This window comes from Scatophagus argus, chromosome 2, assembly GCF_020382885.2.
Source record: "Scatophagus argus isolate fScaArg1 chromosome 2, fScaArg1.pri, whole genome shotgun sequence".
Taxonomy (NCBI): Eukaryota; Metazoa; Chordata; class Actinopteri; family Scatophagidae; genus Scatophagus; species Scatophagus argus.
Window position 1 is genome coordinate 600,375 of NC_058494.1, and position 23,465 is coordinate 623,839.

Genomic DNA, 23,465 nt, shown 5'->3' on the forward strand with positions numbered 1-23,465 from the left:
ACAGATTACGACCTGACGTAAACTCGTGACACTACAGAAAAAAAAAACAAAAAAAACCACACAACAGCCAATCCCCTGTGTGATGTTGATCACCCGGCCAAAACAAAACTAGCTTAGCTACCATACAGTGTATGGCATACACCAAAAACAGCTCGTGTTAACTTTAAAGAAAACTTAATCGAGGTATTGCATTTCCTGTAACGGCAATGAGTGACTGTAAAATGCTAGACTAAACGTTTTTTGTTTAGGGCTGTAACGTCAGTGTCGTCGATTTCGCCCGTGCTACCTTACTTATGTGGCCAGAACAGAAATTTGTAACGTTATTGCAGCTAGCTATAACTTCGACAATAAACTAGCTAGATAATAATTTTGTTACCCTTACATTACCAGTTAAAGCGGTCGTTTATGGTGACGTTTCTCTTTCTTTCTCACAGATAAAGATGCTGTCTACTGGAGATGTCCAAGGCTGGCTTCGTAAACTGGAAACTCTCTTGCGGATGATAAAGTATCCAGGATGTGTCGACTACAAAGGGTAGGGCGTTAAACTGCCACTAGCACCAACGTTAGAGATAAAAGTACATAATAATGAAAATATCTACGTTACACAACACAACAATTCAGTAACACAAAAATGTATGCCTAACCTAAAAGTAGAAAGATTAATAGCCAATCTAAACCTTTATGCTCATGGACACTTCCCCAGACTGGTTTTCATTAGGAACAGAAGAGAGAGAGAAGAGAAGAAAAATTCTCTTGGGGGGAAGTTAAAAATATGATTAATGGTTCAACGACTAATGTTATTGCTTTCTATTTTGTTCTCAGGTGCAAAATTGTTTATTGATGCAGTTAATAGCCAGGTACAGGTCAAATCGTGCTGAAATGGAACCTGTATTATCTGGTATTTGTTTAATATATACAACTAACAGGACCTCTAAAGGCTCCCTATGACTTTTTGTGAAATGACTACTGTAATGTCGTCTGTTGACCACAAGGCATTGCCCACTGCATGGGTCCAAGGTTGCCTTGATTCACCCCATTTCCAAAATTAATTTAAGTTTGACATTCATTTCCTCTTTAATTTTTCTTGTCATTTTATTACAATTTTATAACTTTGTCTGATTTGTGGCCAACATCCAAACCCAGTCATTGTTTATTTTAAATGTTTTTTAAATCTTGCATTTGTGTTCTTTTTTAGCTGGAAATGCAGCAGTAGAAAAGCATTACTAGTTTCGTAAGCATACAATGACAATAAAGGCATTGACTGATTCATTGAAAAACAAATACATTGCACAGCACACCAAAGAGTATCTGTCTTATTTGGTTCTAGCACACTATAAAGAAATCTCAAAAATTTCATGCTCAGATTTGGTAGGTGCTGAATGTCTCCTTACCTAAGCACAACTGTGTGTAAACAGTGAGCAGTGACAGTTATTTTAGCAGTGTGCAGTGTGAACATTGTATATTGGATTCTCTATTTACTCGGTTGTTCGCTTGTGTTTCTCACAAGCTTGCACATTATTCCTCCTTTCCACCAGCCTTTCCATAGGAGATCCCTCAGCGTTCCTACCAATAGTGAGTTTTACCCTCACCTCTTTCTCACCACCTTTTGCTGAGCAGCTAATGGCAACTGGACTCGAGGTGACTGGCAAAACTGACCTCAGATTCACTGACACTTTTTATAAGGTAACACAAAAACACACTTTTCATTCTTCATTCATTCATTGTGTTTTCATGCGGAATTAAAAAATGCTGTCAATTTCTAAATCCACTGTCATCCCTTTACTCTGAAACAGATTGTGTAACTACTAACGTAGCAGTGGATTTTTACTTTGCACTCACAATTAATCTATAAACCATGTAGTGGTGCATACCAATGTGAGTATGTATGTTTTGCGTGTGTAGGTACTACGTGATATTTTTCACTACAAGCCCATATTGACCAAGCAGCAGTTCCTCCAGTGGGGTTTCTCTCAAAGGAAAATATCTGTCACCTGTGACATCATTAACTTGGTCCTGGAGAAACACAATCAACTGAACAAGGTACAGAGCCTTTGAAATGTTTAGTTTTATGTGTTCAGTGTTCATTAGGTACAGAATGGATAACTTTAACTTTAATATGTAACATTAACAGTAGCAAAGCATTTAGGTTATATACATTTTAATGGACTTAATGAAATAACAAAGCACATGGTTTTGGATAAGAGCACAGCAGTTCTAACAGCTTTTGACCAACCAGTTTTTTCTTTTTTCTTTTTTGTTGTTTTGTTTTTTAAATAAAATTATCTGAATAGAAATATACATGATTATACAATCAATCGATTATAAAATCGCTCCCTGAACATATTTCACAACCAGAAGATTGACAGTTCAAAATATGAATTTTTGAAATCATACTGAACTCACATTATCTGCTATCATAAAATCCTGTTTGATTCATTTGCGTTCATTCCTCAAACGAATCACACAAGAGGCCCTTTGACAGCTTACCAAGAGTTAATTTTTCAAGCAGTCTTGATTCGGTTGTTTGATTCTAACCAGAGTTCACTTGATAGCTTTCACACCAGCAAAATGAACTGTACTGACTGGGAAAATGGGCCTGAGTTTATCTCAACTGAATAAAACAAGTTTGGTGTGAAAGCACCTTATACACATACATTACAATACATACAATCTGAGATTTTGTCTCATAGAGACATTACACAACTCAATTTATCAGTTCTTTTTTTTGTGACACCAAAGTAATGTTATTAATTTACCAATAATGAAGAAGCACTGAATTCCATACATCTGTTACCAGATCAAGCTATATAAGCTATGTCATGAAACAGTACAGATGAATATTTAAATCTGGACACAGTTTTTGAATTACCGTATGTGATTCAAAAGTCATAAATTATGCTTCCTGTAATGTCATGGTCACAGGTTGTCAGTTGTCATTTTGCAGTTTTCAATCTCAAGAGGGTGGGTCTTACCTATTATGAACCTGTTGGAGAGCAGATGCCAACAAGATGAGAGTAGAGGAAGAACTGAATAGTTGGTTGATTTAGAGCACTCATCTCCTTTTTTACTGAGACTGTGAGCGACAATGAATGATGACCCCTAAGTATCTTTGTTTAGTCTCTACATGCATATATTCTTTAATCTAAATGACCTTGAGAAATACATAGTCAGTGCATGGTTATAACACAAAAGAGAAACCAAGTGGACCTGAGCATGGCTGGCCCTTACTGTTGAGTGAATGACACCATGGGGAACAAGCAGAGTGACAGCAGAAAGTAAGGTACAACTACTAAAGTACTACTAAAGTAAGGTACTGGTACTACTATAAAGTTTAGCAACAACTAAGACCTAAAAGAATTTATGTGACCAATACAAGTACTAGTAATGCTATGGCAGTATTGAAGTTTAGAGGACACCTGAAATAACAAATAGCAAGCTACCAGCATATCACAAACTGCTATTTTGTAAAGTGTACAATAGAATTGTATGTCTGCATGTGTTGTAGCCCAGAGTCAGATGTCCTGCCTCACACAAGGATGGAATAGGAGCAGCTCATCCCATGCTGACCAAAGCAGACACTGTAAGTATAGTGTAAAGTGAAATACTGCCACTGAATGCACCAAGTATAACAGCCATTCTACAAAAGTATTGCACCACTCAATGATCCAGATAATGCAGTAAGCGGTGTGTGTCTCTTTCAGTTCAACAAAAGCAATATCCTTTTCACTTGTTTCATTTGTTTCTTGTTTCAATAATGTACCTTCATTGGAGGTTTAAATTAAATTAAACCCACATTAATGTTGCAGGAGCACTAACAAGGATGCCAAAAGGTAAACGTCTGTTAGCTGATCAGGGCGTGCTGTTGACAGAAAGGTGTGATGACTGAGAAAGATGACCAGTCTGAAATGTCAATTGGTGAACTGATAAAATGTCTTTTCACTTGTTTTTACTGTGTTTTATGTGTTTCAGGTGTCTGTTGGGCTATCTGTGGTGAATCACTCAGATAATCACTCCAGTTTTCCCAAAAACACCCCCCATGCAGATGCATTCTCCCCTGATTGTTCTGGAAATGGGACTATAGAGCTGGCAGAAGAAGAGAAGAACAAAGATAACATTCTTCATGTAAGCATTTACCAAATCAGAATACAGACTAAGCGAAAGGTTGTGGAAGACATTATTGAATAACTATTGAATAAAAGTTCAGACCAGTTTGCCAATAGATGGAGTCAGTAAGATTAAAAAAAAACAAATAAGAGGAGTTGTGGTCATTTTCCACTTTGGATACAATATGATATAGATGTGAAGACTATCTTTGTATATTTTACCAGCATTAAAGAGAGTGTCACTGAAATTCTATGAACATTTACTTGAGCTTCCTTTGTTTGAAACAATATGTGCTATACAGCTTGTGCAGTTTTCACCAGAAACACTAGAAAAAGACACTAGAAAAAAGCTCTTGGTATATGGTTCCAAAGGTATCAAATGATGTCAATTACAAAAAACAGCGTGCCTCCATTCAGTTCAATTCAAGTTTATTAATTTTTATCAAAATTATCTGATTATCTATCTCAAGGCACATTTCATATAGAACAGGTCTAGATTTGCCTGGATCCACACCGCTAACAGTATGGGGGCTAGCAGAGCTAAACATTAAAATATGTTACCATAGACATTTTAACCAATAAATGGGGAGCACTGCTTCGATGCTGGGGTGGTAGGTGGAGTCCTCAGGATCTGCTGCAAAGGAGTTTGTTTTAGGCTGAAGTGCTGTTACATGTTTAACTCCAGCCTTGTTTACATGGATAATCCTTTGTGTCCTGTATTACATATGCTCCCTTCGAGCAGTCTTCAGTTATTCTGGCTTCTTGGCTGCTTGGAAGCTCATAGGCAGCTCTCTGCACTGGCAACTGGATGGTGGCTAGCTACAACAATTAACAGTTGAATTTCTATGATACCAGGAGCATTTCCCACAACACAATGAAACAAGATTTATTACATGTACCAGTATTACACAAGGAGACAGAAAAATATTTAAACAATTGACACACAACAACACAGAGCAACACAGAGCAGGAGAGTGACAGAAAGAGAAAAGTCACTGTAAAACTATGAGAACTGAAGAGAAAGTCACTAAAAGGAGAGAGCTATGAGTTCTTGAGCAGACCTAGTATAAGTTGAAATGTATAGTGGGAAATTAGCTGCTGTAATGAATAAGCTAAGAACATTACGTGAGCAGCAAAAATAATCAGTAATAACCAGTAACACAATAACTAAAAATGAGACAGTACATTTACTATTTACTTAATACATATACGCTACTCCAGCACGTCAGAGCAGACATAGCATTTCTTTTTTTTATCCACCTAGTAATTTCCTTTTGTGCTGTGACTGGCTTGTATTATTGTGCTGTTATTGGCTAGTACTGCCAGGAACCTTTCTGTGAAAGATTTGAGAAAAGCAGGGCAGTTTTAGTTCTTTACTGGACCCTGTTTCCACCCCGCATCTTTCCAGATAAGGTTGAATACATGCAAGACTAAAATGTAATATAGTTTTTTCTGTCTCTCAGTCATCAGAGGTGGAAGGAAGGCTCTCAGTGCTGGAAGCCAAACTTGAGAGGCTCGATGTCCTGGAAAAACGCCTGGAGGACCTTGAAAAACAGAGAAATATAGACAAGGTAGACAAGACATTCTTTTGTCTTCTTTTACTTCTACTACTTTTTACTACTACTATTTCATGCCAGCTATTCTCAACAAGTGGGCTTGGGTTTTTTTGTGCCTTGAGGTCCACCAGTGGGCTCCAGCAGGAGGCAGTGTTAAGATTTCAATGAAATAAAAAAAAAACAACAACTTCAAATAAAAATTCATCATTTCAGTGACCAGTTACATTTGAGTATCATCACACTTCTCACAGAATATCATCGGGTAGTCACAAACATGTTTGCCACTGTTAGCTAGCTATGTTCCCCTCAGATTCAGTGGCATAAGTTTTTGAAACAATTTGGGAGGTTAGCTTCACACACAGCCCAGTTTTCGTCATGTCATGTTTTTTTTCCTCATATATTTGAAAGAAGGTGGTCTTTGGGGGAAAAAATGAACAATTAGTTAGGCCTAGGTTACACAAGGTTGAGAACCCCTGTTTTATCCCACTTTTTTATTTAGCGTTTCTCCTTTGTTGGACAGTCAGCAAGGACAATTTATTAAACCATGACAGTGCAGCAACCTTTTTTGTTTATCATATTCTTTTCCAGAATGAAGGACAAGTCATCACCATATCAAGAGAGAGCTGGGAAAATCTGATGAGCAGAGTTCTTTTACTGGAAACTAAACTGGAACTGAAAAATATAGAGGTAAAACAAGTGTACATAGTGTGGCACTTTATTTTCATTTACATGTAGAATGTAGCATTCATAGTGGTTTTCTAAAGGTTGACAGAATAATAATAGATTGATGCAGGAAATATTACACATATACATGTAGTATTCTGTTCTGTTTGGTATATATGGTGCACCTTGCCTATAATGTGAGTGGTAGAGAATGTGATGTAATGTAAAATAGCGAGGTGTTGTCATTGCTTATTTGTGCTACAGTTGTTCAAATGACACATGTGAAGTTGTCCCTGTGCTTTTGCTTAGCCCAAATGGCCCAGTAATCAGCATTATACTAGAGCCATGTTGGAACGCTGTTTGTGAACCTGATGTGGTAGAGTTATTCACAAAGTACTCTGGATTATTGCAGCCTCCAAGCGGACTTACCTAGCTCACCAAAGGTCAAGGCTACTAAGTTGCATATGCCTATTCTGACCTTTCAATCCACTCTTAAGAGTCATGCGTCTGCCAGTTCAAAAGGTGGTCACTGTAATTGTCAGGTTCAGGCTCAGGCTAGACTCAGACGCAGTGATGGTGGTACTTTCTGCAGAATTTATTATGATATGGCAGCTGGGAAATCCCTCTTGGCAGAGTGAACAAACACATGGACTATGAAAACTCCTGAGGCATGTCCCTTCTACCAGGAGACGCATAGCTATAGAACTTAATAATCTCTGAAGAGAGAAAAATCAAACGGCTATGATAAAAATTACAAATGACATAAACTATATTCCTAAGAACTTAAAGTCACTCCAAAAGGAGGCTAAAACAAAAGACAGGATATATTTCAAAGAACAGAAATTCACCCCAAAGTGGAGGAAAAACTATCAGCTAAAACTATCTATAAAGAAACACAAAAAAATATATCACTCCGACAGAGGAAAAAACAAGACTATTCAGAAACACTAGAAGAAGAGAAGAAGAAGAATTAGCTTTTATTGACAGCATATATATTTTTACATACACACACTGAATTTGTGTTCTGCATTTGACCCATCCTTAGTTGAACACACATGCAACACCCAGCAAATTACATGCAGTGAAACACACACAGGAGCAGTGGGCAGCATCAAGTTTCTGGGGAGCAAACCTGAACTATCAAACTTACAACAAAAAAACTCACTCTTAAACAGAGACAAAAATCAGGAAGAATACTCAAGGGAAAGGACGACGCTGAGGCTTTGATCAAGGCAAGGGTGAATGTCCATGGACAAAACACAGTGGCAGAGACGAGGGAAATGCAGACTATTTGAATACATGAAGGTAATGGGAAACAGGTGGACACAATCGGGTAATCAGAACAATCAGACTGGTGACACATGAGGAAGGGCAAGTGACCTGAAAAGAGAGGAGAGTTACTCTTCAAAATAAAACAGGAAATGACGAGACATTAACCCAAAACAAGACAAGACCTCACTGCGGTGTGACAGTAATGATCAATTTCATAGTGAACTCGAAGATTAACCTAGTGTTAAACGAGCAAAACAGACACAGCATCCGTTCAGCAGAGCAGCAGATATCTTTAGTCCAATACATTAATGATGTTATGTCATAGCCAACATCCTTATGCTGCTCATAATATATGAATACAGGTGTCTTATATAAGTTTAGGTGGCTGGGGACAACTACACTGCCATTGGTACTATAAGAGCCAGGTTTTCAGAATCCTCGACTAAGCATATTTTCACATAAATGACCGCTTGCATCTAATCTCATCTCTCTGTCTTAGTTAAACACCTCAACGCCACTTCTGTCATCTGCGTTGTCCTCTTCTTACAGCTCCATGTCTGATGCTTCAAAGGTGAGACAAAGGGCTAATGTTCTATTGTTATAAACATTGAATTGTTTTCCCTGATACAGCATTTAAGTGAAACAGTCACTATATTTAAAATTGGTGGATAAATTATAGAGCACCTTATACTTCCCTCTTTTTCAAAAAATCACAGCAATAAGTAATTTTTTGTTGACTCTTTGAAAATGCTGTAGATACTATGTTGATGAGCTTGTAGATTTCAGTGTTGTACTTGGTTGCATTATATGATGAAGTGATGTTTGGTCCATGTCATGTTCGTTGCCTCTATGCCAGAGGGTTTGCTAGCAAGACACATTAAGCTTTGGTTATAAGTTAGTTAGCTAGTTCATCCCTCACTAACATCAGATTATAAATGGTAGCAAAACATTAATTTAACACTGCCTCAAATGTCATGACTGGATTATGCAATTGTGTTTTACTATAGCATGAGTAGAATAATTTGACTGATCTATTCAAACAATTTATAAGAAACTAGTTTTCATCCACATGCATGTCTGAAGCTTTAAATAGGATTTCATGGTGCAGTGGTAGGTATTTCTTCAACCCACATTTTTCAATATGTATTTGGGAGCTAGAAACATAGTTTCTTGTTTGTCCTGTTTCTTTGTCCAGGATGACCTCAAAGACAGGCTTGAGAGCTTGACTAACATGTAAGTTCTGAATTCTAGTTGTTCAATATTAAACGCTTTCCTGGGTCTTTCTGAAAATAACTTATCTCTTTTCTATAAACTATAGGAAAAGTCACTGAAAAAAGAGAAAATAATCTAAATAGGGCCTTATCTCAATTTTGGAGATCAATACCGATTTTAGAAGGTAAAATTATATATTATATATCAATGTATTAATTAACTGTGGTAGCTGATATAGGGTTAATGTTTCATTAGTAATACTTAAAAGAGAAAAATTATGGTGTTATTGTTTAACTTTCTAGCAGTTTCACAAACTTGTTAGCAGCTTACCATTAGAAACAGCACTTGGCTTCACACTGTCTTCTCGGCTGTGGTAGGTACACTCCAAAATGTAAACATTACTTGCAGTTTTTGTAGTTACTGTATATGTTCAGAACATTTTGGACTATAGTGAATATTGTAATTTTTGTGCTGAGATATAGCTTTAATTATTAGTGAGGAGGTCGATACGTTTCTTGACAACACCTGGGCTTAACCATGTATTATAAATGAGTCCTCTGTGATGAATATCACTGAAAGGTCAATACAGCTTCTTGCAGTTTCCTTGTTGTCTTAACCCAGCCGTGACAGAGTTAGAGCATTTATTTATGCATAATGGTCTATGACGAGAGGTTTTCAAATTATTCCATTTATTATTGATAACAAATACGCTGATTCTGATACACCTGAGATAGGCCAATATTGGCCAGTAAAATGAAGTACTGGGTGCATCCTGCAGAACAGGATAGGGTTTAATCCCATGTTTAATCCCATCCACATTGGTTTAACTGTCAAATTTAATCCCACCTACCATGATTTGTCAAATTAGGGTGATCTTACTTCATTGACCATCTTGGGGAATGGTCTCAGTTCGTTCACTTGAGAGGGGTCTGAGTTTGTTTGCTGTATTCCCATATGCACAGAAAATACTAACTAATTGCTCTGAGTTTGTTTGGACAGCTGAAAGGGACCAAGTGTGAAAACAACCGTAGTTAAAAAGTAACACGAAGGGAACACCAATATGTGTGATCTATGTGTGACATTATATTTTTGTTATGTTGAGTTAGGTTATTCATTTACAAAAGTCTAATGTAGTGGTTTCTTCTCTTCTTGATCAGTCTCCAGTGAGTTTAAACAAAGAATCACAGGATCATAGCAACCGAACTCTAAGACACAGAAGAACAAACCAAGGTTAGCCAAAAAGATCAGATTTCACCCCAGTTAATACCAGTCACCTTAGTCTGCTGTGTTAATCATAGTTGGGCTGTGCATGATACATGGGTTACAATTCAATATATTGCAATAAATTACAATACAGTAAGCAATGTTTCACACACCTTTGTTATCTTTGTGTTTACAATACATGCTGACCTTCTTGTTTCAGTTACCTTGGAGTCAAATGGCTGAGGATAGATTAGAATACTGCTTTCTAGCTGTCAGGTGTTTAAACATGTGCATGTGTAAACTACACTATATAGACAATAATAGTGAGCCAACTGACCACTACACCACAGGGACTTTAATGACATTGCATTCTACATAGACAGCTTTGCAGCTATAACTGCTTCAACTCTTCTGGGAATGCTATCCACAAGACTTTTGGAATGTTTCAGTGGGAATTTTTGCCCATCTGTGCAGTAGAGCAATGGGGAGGTCAGGCACTGATGTTGGACAGAAAGACCTGGATTGCAGTCTCCATTCCAGTTCATCCCAAAGGTTTTCGATGAGGTTGAGGTCAGGGCTCTGTGTGGGCCAGTGAAGTTCACCACACCAAACTCATCCAACCATGTCTTTAGGGACCTTTCTTTGTGCACTGGCGCATAGTCATGGTGAAATAGAAAAGGGTCTTCCCCAAATTGTTGCCACAAAGTTGGAAGCATAGTATTGTCCAAAATGTCTTGATATGCTGAGGCATTAAGATTTTCCCAGACTGGAAGTAAGGTTTCTAGCCCAACCCCTGCAAAACAGCCCCATCTATCCATCTATATAGTGTGTACATTTTTAAGAATCAATACAGTATCACAAAAGAAAATAGACTTAGGCAAATCTGATTGAAATAAAGATTAGCTAGTTTGTTTGTGAGTTATTCACTTTACCACCCAGCTACAGCTATTATCATTTCTAGTAGCCTATTAATAGCTAGCGCTCTAGCTAGCTTATTTGTGAATTAAGTTGGTTAAAAATGTAGATGGCTTATATTCAGCTTTACTTTGGCTCAGGTCAAAACATCAAAGTTTTCTGTAACAAAAATACATCACATAATGTACATATATAAAAAAATTGACAGTTAAATCAATTCAATCACAGTGGATGGGATCAAAGTTTAAACACTGAACTTCATACATGCAGGCTGTGGCAAGGTACTCCCCAAAAAATTGGTTGGGCTCTAATTTCAAATTATTTTTGAGTTCATCAGGATAGTGAGATGCTCTGCTTTGTAATTGTGATTCCTTTATGTTCTTGATTTCATCATTTATCTTTTCTATTTTCTGTTAAAAGATGAACACAATTGATGTCTTCGGGCCTTCTAACAATATTACAAAGCAAGCCTTGTTTCAGATCCAATTCTTTCACAGAGGAGAATATTTCTTGAGCTTGCAGAGAATGTGCTGTTATATTTAATATACTTAAAAGAACAGACATATTGTTCTACAACGTTTTCACAGCAGCCATTTTGACATGAATAGCAGGTTTAACATGTGTTACCAGTGATACTATTTAAGGTTCCATTTTTTTCATGTCAGCCAGACTTGGAGTGCTGCTATTGTGTTGTTTTCTCACTGGTACAGCTCAACTGCGCTAAATTATTTTCATTAATTAAATCTGTGTTTACTTGCAATTTCATGTCAGTATCGCCATCATGAAAAATGTGTTTTGCCAGAGTGAACACAGTGAGGGCATGGTTCATTTTGTGATTTGTGTATGTCTGAAATTTATAGGCTGAAAAGCATCTCCAGTCTGCTGAAGAACACTGAATCCTCCAGAACACACTGCAAATAAATTATGATTAAAAAATCACTATCACAATTTTGACGCAGATTTATGTCTTCAGGAATAGTACTTGGTTATATATATATAAGCTTGCTTTCTTTTGTAAAATTAGTACTTGTACTTTTGACAAACCAAGACACCCCTTTAGGTGCTTTTATATTATGTTGAAGAATTGTTATCATGAAACTGAAAGTCTAGGGATAAGGACCTGATGAGAGTAAATGAATTACACAGTATTAATCCTCCAAAATTAAATGCTTTATTCTTAAAACTATACTTGTATGAGTGTGTTTCTTGTGTTATTTATTAACGTGATAATAATTGTGACTTTTTTCCCAGTTTGTTCGACAAAGTTGATTGTTTTGTATACCAGTGCATGTAATTAGGGGATGTAAGGAATTGTACAGCAAAACCAACAGTGTCAGTTCAACTGTAATAGAGTTGGATTCAGCACTTTAAAAGCGTCGATATTGGTCCATACTAAATCGAGTTAATTCAACACTTCTGAAAGTGTTAAATATTTTACACTGTGACAGAGCTGAAGCAACACTCTGGGTAGTTGAGATTTAACACTGGTAGTGTTGAATTTAGTGTGTACTAGTGTACAGTGTCAAAAATTAACTCTATCAATGTATCATTTTTAACACTAAGTAGAATCAAAACTATGTTACTATGTAACACTTTAGACAGTGTGAAACATAACTTAATATTTAACTCTGTTGGGATCTCTAGCCGTGTGCTCAAGCGAACAATAGAGAGGCCTACATGTACCCCAAGAGACCTGAACTAAAGTGACTAACCGTTAGAGTCCCCCCGCCATGACGCACACCTAGTCGTACATCCTGAATTCAAACTCAGGACCGGCACGGACATTGGCTGTGGTCTAGCCGTCTCCACGGGGGTCCAAGGTGACGTCACTCAGGTAATAAAAGTTCATTACGACCCTCAGTTGTGGCTTTTCCCCTTTTTTTGTAAACTTTTCCTTTTTTCTTTTTTGCCGACGTGGATCGCTACAATCAGCTGATCGCACAAGGACCGCTGACTTTATTAAAAAAAAAATAAATAAATGAAACTGTTTGTTTTTTCTATTCTGAATCAAGAACAGAAGCAGGTTCCAATAACTGTTTCGTCTTTCCACTACATCACCAAAAATCAGAGGAGAATTTCTCACAAGACACCATGACTGAATTGCATTGAATCCAAGATCCTTGCTCTCATCCATCTTCAACCTACTTGAACATTCACCAACTTCATTGTGAATGTCCACATTGTCCACAGCATTAGTCAAAACAATGTCCCTGTGAAAACGATTAAGGTGCTTCTTGAACCCTGAATAAATGCAAAATGAAGTACATCCCGACTGTCCACATTTCAAATGTAATGTCTTTCCAGGATATAAACCATGGTGGAGTTTTAAATGCTGACAAAGCAGTGCAGAACTTCTGTGGTGTGCCTCGCAGATGAAACAAACATATTTGCATCCAAGGATATTTATCACCTCAAGTGTGAAAAAAATCTCGCTCAGAGTTCCATGACTCTGGGATTTTCTTTGGCACTTCCCACGTCAATGTTGAACACTGTGGTTTGGATTCAAAACCGAAGTTATTGTTCTGGGCCCCGAACACCTTATGTGGCGGCGCGAGGGGCGCGACCTCCGCGTGCTAGAGAAAAAGGGGCTATGGAAATCGACACCAGTTGCCAGACAACGCCACCCTGGGAGTTTCACCCAGGGAATTCTTTCCAGGGGACTAACTCCCCAAGGATAGGTAATATAATCAGGTTCGTCCACAGCTGAGGCAGAGACCGTAGCTCGTAAAATTGATAATTTTATTTACAATAAAATTAAAGGAACCAGACACTGAAAATACATGAATTCAAAAAAAAAGAAAACACAAACCTGTCACTCAAATACAAACAAACCAATCAGGGCTGAACCTCCTGGGCTTGATCCAGACAATAATAAAAAAAACAAGAAAACCCCTGGAACACCACACGTGAAGCAAACCAAAACTGGGACAACAAAATCCACCCGACGTGCAAAACACAAAAGGGACACCGCCACCAGGACCATCCACCACCGTAGGTTCAGCACCTGAATGGGGGAAACCACAAAAATCAACAGGTTATAAAAAGAAAAAAACAAACAACCACTAACCAAGAAAACAAAACAAACGAAAAGAAAAAAACGAAACTATAGACACATACACACACACCAGAATAATCTCCCGCTACTCACTCGTCGCCATACACACACACGCACACAGTAGTGCACGCAAACATATACATATGAATGTATATCGGCTACACCGCAGGGAGAAGCTCCAACCAGCCGAACGGCCAGCCAGAGGCCAAGCCGGCTGCAGTGGGACGGCGCAGGCCCGGGGCGAAGCAATCGAGCCCAAGGCGAGACAAGCAGTTAATCCCGCTGACGGCACGCCGTATCCAGCGCAAAGCGGAAGCGGGCAATCTCTGTCACCAACGACAATCTCCGGTATGAGGCAGAGCAGTTAGTCGCTGTTACAGCCAACGATCTCCGGTATGAGGCAAAGCTGTCAGCCGCGGTTGCAGCCAACAATCCCCGGCAAAGCAGCAGTGGTTTCCCTCGCGATCGGCCGACACTGCGCAGCAGCTGGATTATACTTCCCCCTACAATCATAATCATAATCATATAGCATAAACAACTCAGAAGTGGCTGGAGGAGGGACCAAAGCGCTAGCTTACATACCAATCAGGCAGTCCTGGACGACACAGCGTGGAGGAGAGGAATAAACGCCGCACAAAAACAACCTGCAAACAAATGCACAAGTTGCCACAAGTACAACGCCAAATAGGAGGACACCAGAGAACAACACACCTACCCGCAGCGAGCAATCAGTGGAGCATAGCGCACCCCCAATGGCCTCTACCACCACGCCAGGACGGAACTGGGGGAATGCCAGGAAGTACTACGACCCAGCCTCTGACAAGCCAAAAGAGGAAGACAGGTGCTCTCTACCCGCTTTTAAGCAGTCTCCTCCCACAATGATTGGCCAAAATCCCAACCCAGCTGAAACTGATCGGACCACCGATTGCGTCCTGCCACACTTAGAAATAAATTATGCAGTGATATTGCATTGATAGATGGCTTAGCCATGGCCTCAAGCTCCACTGTAAGAAATCTAGGAGTTATCTTTGACCAGGACATGTCCTTTAACTCGCACATAGCAAATATTTCAAAGACTGCATTCTTTCACCTCCGAAATATCGCAAAGATTAGGCACATCCTGAGTCAGAAAGATGCAGAAAAATTAGTCCATGCATTCATTACATCTAGACTGGATTACTGTAACTCCCTTCTATCAGGCTGCCCCAGTAAATCCATAAAGACTCTCCAGCTAATCCAGAACGCTGCAGCACGACTACTGACAAGAACCAGCATGAGAGACCATGTTTCTCCTGGCTACCTGTAAAATTCTCCTCCTCACTTATAAAACCCTGAACGGTCAGGCACCATCCTATCTTAAAGAGTTAATAGTACCCTATTATCCCACCAGAACTTTGCGTTCCCAAAATGCAGGGCTACTTGTGGTTCCTAGAGTCCTCAAAAGTAGATTGGGAACCAGAGCCTTTAGTTATCAAGCTCCTCTACTATGGAACCATCTTCCGGTTTCGGTCCGGGAGGTGGACACCCTCTCTATATTTAAGAGTAGACTAAAAACTTTCCTCTTTGATAAAGCTTATAGTTAGGGCTGGCCTAGGCCAGCCCCTAGTTATGCTGCTATAGGCTTAGACTGCCGGGGGCCCTCCCGTGACACACTGAGCTCTTTCTTCCTCTCCCTCTCCTTCTGCACACATTCATGTCCCATTAATGCATATTACTAACTCAACTTCTTCCCTGGAGTCCCTGTGCTTTCTTGTCCCGCAGATTCCTAGCGATCATGACTGGACCTCCTGCTGCGGTCCTGCTGTCGTCCTGCTCAAAACCTACTGCAATTACTAGTGTTTAGTCATAATCTGATTTAAATCTGTTAAGACTCAGTACAGCTACTACCATTATTGTTACTACCATTGTTATCAAAATCACCATAATACCTTCTGTATACTTCATTGTCATTATCATTATCTACATTTCGATACTTCTGGTATTATTACTGCTGCTATGCATTTCTGCTTGTGTGCTCCTTCTCTCACACCCCACCCCCTCTGCCTCTCTCCCTTGCTCTCTTTGTCGCTCTCCTGCTCTCTCGCTCTCTCTCTCTCTCTCTCTCTCTCTCTCTCTCTCTCAACCCAACCGGTCAAGGCAGATGGCCGCCCATGTTGAGCCGGGGTCTGCTCCGAGGTTTCTGCCTTCTAAAAGGCATTTTTCCTCGCCACTGTCGCCAAGTGCTTGCTCAAGGGGGAATGTTGGGCTCTCTCTGTTTTACAATTTAATTAAAGAGTTTGGTCTAGACCTGCTCTAATTGGAAAGTGTCATGAGATAACTTTTGTTGTGAATTGGCGCTATATAAATAAACTGAATTGAATTGAATTGAATTGAATTGGATGAATGTGTAGAGGTTGTAGAGGGATTGATGGTAGTTAACACTGAAGATGAAGTGTACTTTGAAGAGCTAATCGAAAGCTGCCAGTGATGTCTGTGCCTTGCAAGGGATGGCCTTGTTGTCAACGATGACATAGTACCTTTGGATGTTGTTCCTCTGTTCACCAGCACACAGGAGGAAGGGCTGTCCTGGGTCCACACCGTCAAGGTATGTGTGGCTCTGATCTATAACAACACATGAAGAGGAGCCATGAGAAAACAATGAAATGTAGCACCACTTAACATAACTTATTAAAACAAATGTGTAGGACTGTCAAATAACTGCATAATAACAAAAAAATTACCTACTCGTAGATATCTCACAACATGGTTAACCACTTGATAGCTAATTTTGGCACTCTTCTTGTGGCCTTTGGAGGCATGGGGAAGCAGGTGAACCAAGAGTAGAATACTTGACAGGTCACTGTTCCAGGCTAGCGGCAAAGTAGAAGACGAATCAGAAATACTTCCATGTCAAATAAATCAAGTATATTAAAGAGAATAATGTGCCAAGCTTACCAGCGCCATCTGAGTTTTGCTGCGCAGACAAGAGGTCTTCAACATGCTCATTAGAAATCATGTTGGTTGGTTTGAAGTACGTGGGCCATTGGTCAAAAATCTCCCAGCCACTTCCTCTCCAAACATCATGGTGAAGTCTTGTTCAATCTAACAAAACTCAAAGTGTATACCATGAATAATTGTTCACTTTAAAAAAAAAAGAAAAAAAAAAGTCTTTTTTACCAAGCCAGAGTTGTCAAGGAATCGTGGGAAGACATCCAAGACTGTTGAAGACCTATGCTGATCTTGAACCAGTGACTGACGATATTGAAATGTGGCCCTCATTTTCTGTTTGATAACTGATTCATCAGTTGAATGCTTCAAAAAGGATATTGTGTCACTATAATCCTCTCCAAACAGTTTCTTGTCGGTCAGAAATAACTCCCTTTTTCTTTTTGGACTATCTTGACAGATACAGTTGAAACCAGAAGTTTACATACATTGTATAAAAGACACATAATCTTTTTTTTCTCACTGTCTGACATTAAATCAAATTAAACTTTTCCAGTTTTAGGTCAATTAGGATTACCAAAATTATTTTTATTTGCTAAATGCCAGAACAATGAGAGAGAATTTTTTAGACAATGCTTTTCTAAAAGGTGCAACAAAATGTCATTGAAGATTAGAGATAGGTACTATTCACCCTTGGCTGTTTTTTTTTTTTTAATTATAGTTGTAGAAATGAAATGCCTTAATAAAAGTTGGACAATTGAAATGTCCACCAAAAATCATAATGGTCCATACAATATTATTAATCATAATAAATCAATACCCAAGTAAAGAATGCACCATTTCATTTGCCCACACACCATATCTTCACACACCACACAATAACTCTGTACAAATACTCCATAACCAACACCATAAAGAAATACAAACACCCCTGAGTGCAATGGGACATGCCCCCTTGCCCCGTGCTCGAAAAAGTCCGCCCCTGCAGTAGCGGAGGAGCAGCGGAGCCGGACCGGGAGTGCAGGTGAGTATGTGTACGTGAGTGTATGAAGGACCAGAGTCTTTACAGACAGATGAAGAGTGGGACGAGTAGTGGGTACATCATTACACGCCTGGATGCTAGACCAGGGAGAAAACTGTCACAGGTGAGTTGTGGTTGTGGTGAGCGAGGGACGCAGCGGGCCATGTTTCCGGCGCTGAAGTGTCCATGGCGTCAAGTCTTTCTTCTCCGGACTCTGTCTCGCAGGCCACGTCATCATAAAGTGTCTGTTGCGGGAGACAGTGAGAAGGGGGGTGGGGGGGGGAGTTGCTCACATTCTCACATTTCCCTACCTCCCTGGAGTCTTGCCAACTAGGTGGACAGACAAGAAGTCTGCCAGAGTATTCTGCTGCACCGTAAAGCGATACGGCTGCAATGCCAAGAACCTCACAGTACATTTGGGTCTGCCAAGTCTGTCCAGCCCACAGGCCCACCACCTCCAGGAGGGTTCAGAAGGAGCTGGTGCAATGTGGTTTGGGCTACAGCTGCTTATCATTCTGGGTCCTGAACACCTTAGAAACAAATTATCCAATGATATAAATGAAGAGTGCTGATCAACCCAAGACAGGTGGTGGGCACGCATGCATGCTTGAACTTGTTCTGCCCACTCATTAATGCTTAAACCAGTCCTTCCTCTAAACATTGGACATTTTCTGTCTCTAGGAACATAAAACAGTCGTTCAACTACTGGAGCACTAGAGGGTGGAAGAGGAGCAGCAGAGTCCCTTGATGCAGCACTGGTTTCAGGTGCTACACCCTGCTCTCGCAGCAAGCGGTTCTCCACCTGCAGTTGGGCCACAAAGTCTCTTAGCTGATTCAGCTCATTCATGAAGGAGGCAAGAGCAAGAGAGATTAGCCATGGCCTGTTGCTTGAAGTTCTGGACCTTTACAAAAATAAGCTGCTGTTTTGCCTGTCACATGCTAACTACAATATACTATGCGAGATACTAAAACATTCATCTATGAGGACTGCACATAAAATTAACCAACTGGTAAAAACAATAAGCCTGTGAATATTCTCATTCATCCAGGTCATGGTTATCTCAAGGAAATTCAATCGAATGCAACTGGACTTAGTTATTTGTCTTTGAAGACGAGGAGGTTTGTGGAGGCATTCACATGACACCACTGGTCATGTGAATGCCTCCACAGAGGTTAAATACCTGGGTCTCCACACCAGCTAGTTGGACTAGTCCCAGCCTAGTCAAGCGAACATGAACTGATGAAGCCTCTTGGATGAGAGGTGAAACGTCTTCAAAGACAAATAACTAAGTCCAGTTGCATTCGATTGAATTTCCTTGAGACAACTGGTAAAAAGAAAACAAAAAAAACAAACAAACAAACGCACATCTCTGCTTTGACAGAGATCCTGCCGAGAATGCCAGAATGTGGCAAGGCAGAGGCCACCAGAACTGGACCAGACAACGCCACCTGGGGGGTCTCACCCCAGGAAATACTATATCTTGACAGACAACACAAGCTCATTCACTTAGATAAACAGAGACGTGGTTTCAAAATCAAACCAAATTTATTAATATCAATTAAAATGAATTAATAAATGTAAATATCTGTAAAGAAAGAGAACGACAAGGGTGAATCAAATTATGAAAAGGTAACACTTTTAATCAACAAAGATATAAGAGAAACACTCAAAAAACATAAAATAAAAACATCTCTTTTATAAGAGAAACACTAAAATGATTTATTTTTAAACACTCCAAAATTAACAAAAAGGAGTACAGAAGCCAGCTAAAGGGAGGCAGCCTACTGTAGGATGTGTTTCAGGAGTGCAACCACTTACCCACCATGCGTGCTCACTGCAAACGGTGCATCACTGCAACTGTGTCCTGGTAAACTTTAACACCACAAACAATGAAGGGAACCACACTACCGTGCCTAGCCTCCACTATAAGCCGACTAATGCCACTAAAGAAAGGAAAAAACAAAAAAAAAACCACGTTACAAAAAATTAAAAACACACCAGCTGGTCCAGGCTAACATATGAGGATTAATACAGAGCAACACCAGTACTCAGGCAAAACAGCATCTGACAATGACCTATAAGTTCAGGAAAGATGAGTTAATAAAAAACATGTATTGACATTTATGATGTTTACAGATTAAAATCACATACCTTAATGAAAAGGTACACCGGCTAACCCGGCTTAATCAGTGCCCATGACATTGGAGAACAATAAAAGGACAAAAGTTCATGTTCATTAATGCCACTTCACATCATAAATCAGTAGTTCACACAAACCTTGATTCACTAGTGAATGGAGACACCAGTACGGCCAAGCAAAAAAAGGAAAGGGGAGCTCAGAGTCAAGAAACACAACCACCAGAGAAGAACAAAGAGGCAGCCTTGAGGCCAAAGGTGGCTTAAATGTCCTTAGTCTAATCAGGAAGCAGTAGGAGGGGTTTGGCCTGAACACAAGGGTGTGTTCAAGACCTTACCACTTAATGAAGGTAGCACTGGTTTCCCCATCACATATGCTTGACACACTTTTAGTTATGACTGGTTAAACTATGTTTTGTCACGCCTGTGAATATTCTCATTCATCCAGGTCATGGTTATCTCAAGGAAATTCAATCGAATGCAACTGGACTTAGTTATTTGTCTTTGAAGACGTTTCACCTCTCATCCAAGAGGCTTCATCAGTTCATGCTCGCTTGACTAGGCTGGGACTAGTCCAACTAGCTGGTGTGGAGACCCAGGTATTTAACCTCTGTGGAGGCATTCACATGACCAGTGGTGTCATTTTGAATTGAATTTCCTTGAGATATGTTTTGTCACAAAATAGAGTTGTAGCAAATGGCAAATGTTCATTTTTGAAACTACCTACACATGTGAAAATTCCATGGGCTAATTACAGGACCCAATGCGATGGAATTAAATAATAACTGAACTTGTAACAGTTTTGTTGCAAAGCACAACCTTATGATAAAAACAGATCTTGTGTTTGTTAAGACGAATTATTGTTGTATAAGCATAGCAAGCATCATAGCAAGAAGGCTAACAAACATACCACCAATTAATATTAGTGCTTTGTTCATCAGAATTAGAATCAGAATTCCTTTATTAATTCCTGGAGGGAAATTCTTGAAACTAACTCACTTATTCCATCAATTGTGGTATTCATACAGCTTTGATGGTTGGGTGGTTGAAGTGCCCTGACTTTTTCCAGGCAGACTTAAAACCATTGACCCCGACGTGATTTGAACACGCAACCTTCTGATCTGGAGTCAGACGCGCTACCGTTGCGCCACGAGGTCATGACATGGATACTGTAATCATACAGAGAGAACATAGCATACCTTTATCTTTTGCTTGTTTCACCTCTCCCTCTTTTCGTTTTTTTCGAAATTGGGCACCTGATGGCTTTGACCTTTTTCTGTCCATCCATTTTTCTGTCCATCTGTGTTTATTTTGCACTCGACAATCAACAAATTTCCCAACACTGTCACTCACGACCAGGAGTGAAGAGTAAACCAATTCACCTTGGTGACCACATAATTGTTTTGTATGACCTATTTCACACAATTCAGAAAAACAAAAACGTGCAGGAATTATAGGCCTGTATTTATAATATTAGGAATGAAATGTGCGTTATATGGAAGAAAGTCAAGGTGTGACTGACTTTAACCATTTTATACAGGGGGTTCTCCTCTCACCATTCAATTTGGGAGAGACCCAGAGGTGAACTGTCCCCCACCCCCCTCCGGTTTCCCTTTCTCACACACACCTTCTCAGCAAACAGGTGTGCCTGCAGGTGCAGTGGGCGCCAATTTACCGATTCCCCACACAGTGATATCACAGATAATAGAAAATCATGTAGCAGTGCAGATTTTTTTCTTTTACTTTTCAAGCGCTTGTGCCGCCCCTCTTGTGTCATGAAAAAAGGCCGCCCCGGCAGCTGCTCAGTTCGCCTGTGCCTTAAACCGCTACTGATTCCTCAAATTCACTTCTGATTAAGGATGTCAACTGCTGACAGGCGAAAATCATACATCTCAAAGGAATTCTCTTTGGTTACGCAGACTGTTATATGCCCCCATGCTAAAAATGCTGCAAACTTTACTGAGCAATAGAGAAATTCTGGAAAGGACCATGTCACATGAGGCAGCTTTGTCAGAGGAACACAGATCTTTCAGAGATGGTCCCCGTTTCAAAGCCAATGCTTTCTTAAATGAGGAAGAGTTGAGGATCACCCTTCAAATGTATATTGATGATTTTGAGATGGCTAACCCCTTGGGAACCTCCTGAAAAAAAACACAAGCAAACTGCCATCTACTGGGTACTTAGCAATTTACCCTAAATATCGCTCATCTCTTTATTCCATTCAGCATCCTCTGCTTTGCAAGGTCAACAACATCAAAGACGGTTATGCTAAAATTCTCTGCCCTCTTATTCAGGACCTTGGTTTTTCTTGAGCAACAAGGCATATATGTTGAACATTTGGGAGCCACTGTTAAGGGCAAAGTGTTATTTGTGGCAGCAGACAATCTGGCTGCCCATTCTTTGGGAGGGGTCTTTGAAAGCTTCACAGTTAGCCAAGTTTGTCAGTTCTGTATGGCCAAGCAGGACGAAATATAGCACAAGGAAGTACAGACAGGCTTATTTCAACAAGAACAATAGAAAACCATGACAAACATTTGCAAGAGGTGTCACAGGATTCAACCAAGGCTCAAAAATATGGTGTGAAAGGCAGCTGTCCGCTTAGTGAAAGCTTGCAACATTTTCATGTTGTTGATGGTTACCCTCCAAACATTTTGCATGATCTTCTGGAGGGTATTGTTGCAATAGAATTAGCCCTGTGCTTAAAGGGACTGATATCATCATATCTCCCTTGAGGACCTGAATGATGCTATTAAACAGTTCCCATACGCTTTTTCAGACAGAGCAAATGAAGATGGCCAACTATCGTTCAAAGCTACGAAAAGCAGGATGTGATAAACGAAGTAAACTCAACCCAGAGGGAGAATCGTCCAGCAAGAATGTCAAGCGGCCAAAAAGAGGCGAAGCCAATTATTTGCCTAATTTACCTGACGGACATGACGAAAGAAGCCTTGAAAATGCCAGGAAGATTGTCATAGAGAAAATGAAGAAAAAAACCCAATGCCACTGTAGTCTCGCAGATGATGGACCAAACATTCCCACTGCGCAGAAGGGAGATATTGACACAGGAGCCTGCTGTGCAGCACTTTTCACTGAGAGGCAGGTAAGCTACTTGTTCGTGTTGGCCTGCCTTCCCCCATAAATTTTCCACCAGATCAAATGTCAGTCAAAACATACCAAAGCTCCGAGGCCAGAAGTCTTACTGCATTGGGTGAAATTAAAAATTAGAACACATCATCCTCATGAAAAAGATAGCTCTTGTGGCAGGGGGGTGTGGCTGGCTCCTCCTGTTGGCAGCCTAGTCACTCGACTTTATAAGCCTGGCCTTCGCTCCTGCTTGCTGCCAGATTATTCTACGCTCTACCTCTCCATGCTGTTCACCTGTTACCTGAATTGAGATTCTCCT

General features: G+C 39.9%; 1 protein-coding gene and 1 non-coding gene across 4 annotated transcripts; one reads left to right on the forward strand and one right to left on the reverse strand.

Annotated features, from left to right (window-relative positions):
- Positions 1-28: 28 nt before the first annotated feature.
- On the forward strand, positions 29-12,112 carry cep44 (centrosomal protein 44). 3 transcript variants are annotated; one of them, XM_046399555.1, is made up of 11 exons: positions 29-183; positions 435-532; positions 1,536-1,683; positions 1,903-2,040; positions 3,506-3,580; positions 3,970-4,122; positions 5,567-5,674; positions 6,248-6,346; positions 8,094-8,165; positions 8,790-8,827; positions 11,785-12,112. In XM_046399555.1, the coding sequence occupies exons 2-11, from the start codon at positions 441-443 to the stop codon at positions 11,843-11,845; spliced, it is 984 nt and encodes a 327-aa protein (XP_046255511.1). In that variant the 5' UTR covers positions 29-183; positions 435-440; the 3' UTR covers positions 11,846-12,112. The 3 variants fall into 3 exon arrangements, with proteins under 3 accessions (XP_046255511.1, XP_046255519.1, XP_046255529.1); XM_046399563.1 differs by having other exon boundaries at positions 8,144-8,165; XM_046399573.1 differs by having other exon boundaries at positions 143-183; positions 1,508-1,683.
- Positions 12,113-21,147: 9,035 nt separating this feature from the next.
- On the reverse strand, positions 21,148-21,219 carry trnaw-cca. Its single transcript has one exon. It is a non-coding gene; the product is annotated as a tRNA-Trp (tRNA).
- Between the last annotated feature and the right edge of the window lie 2,246 nt (positions 21,220-23,465).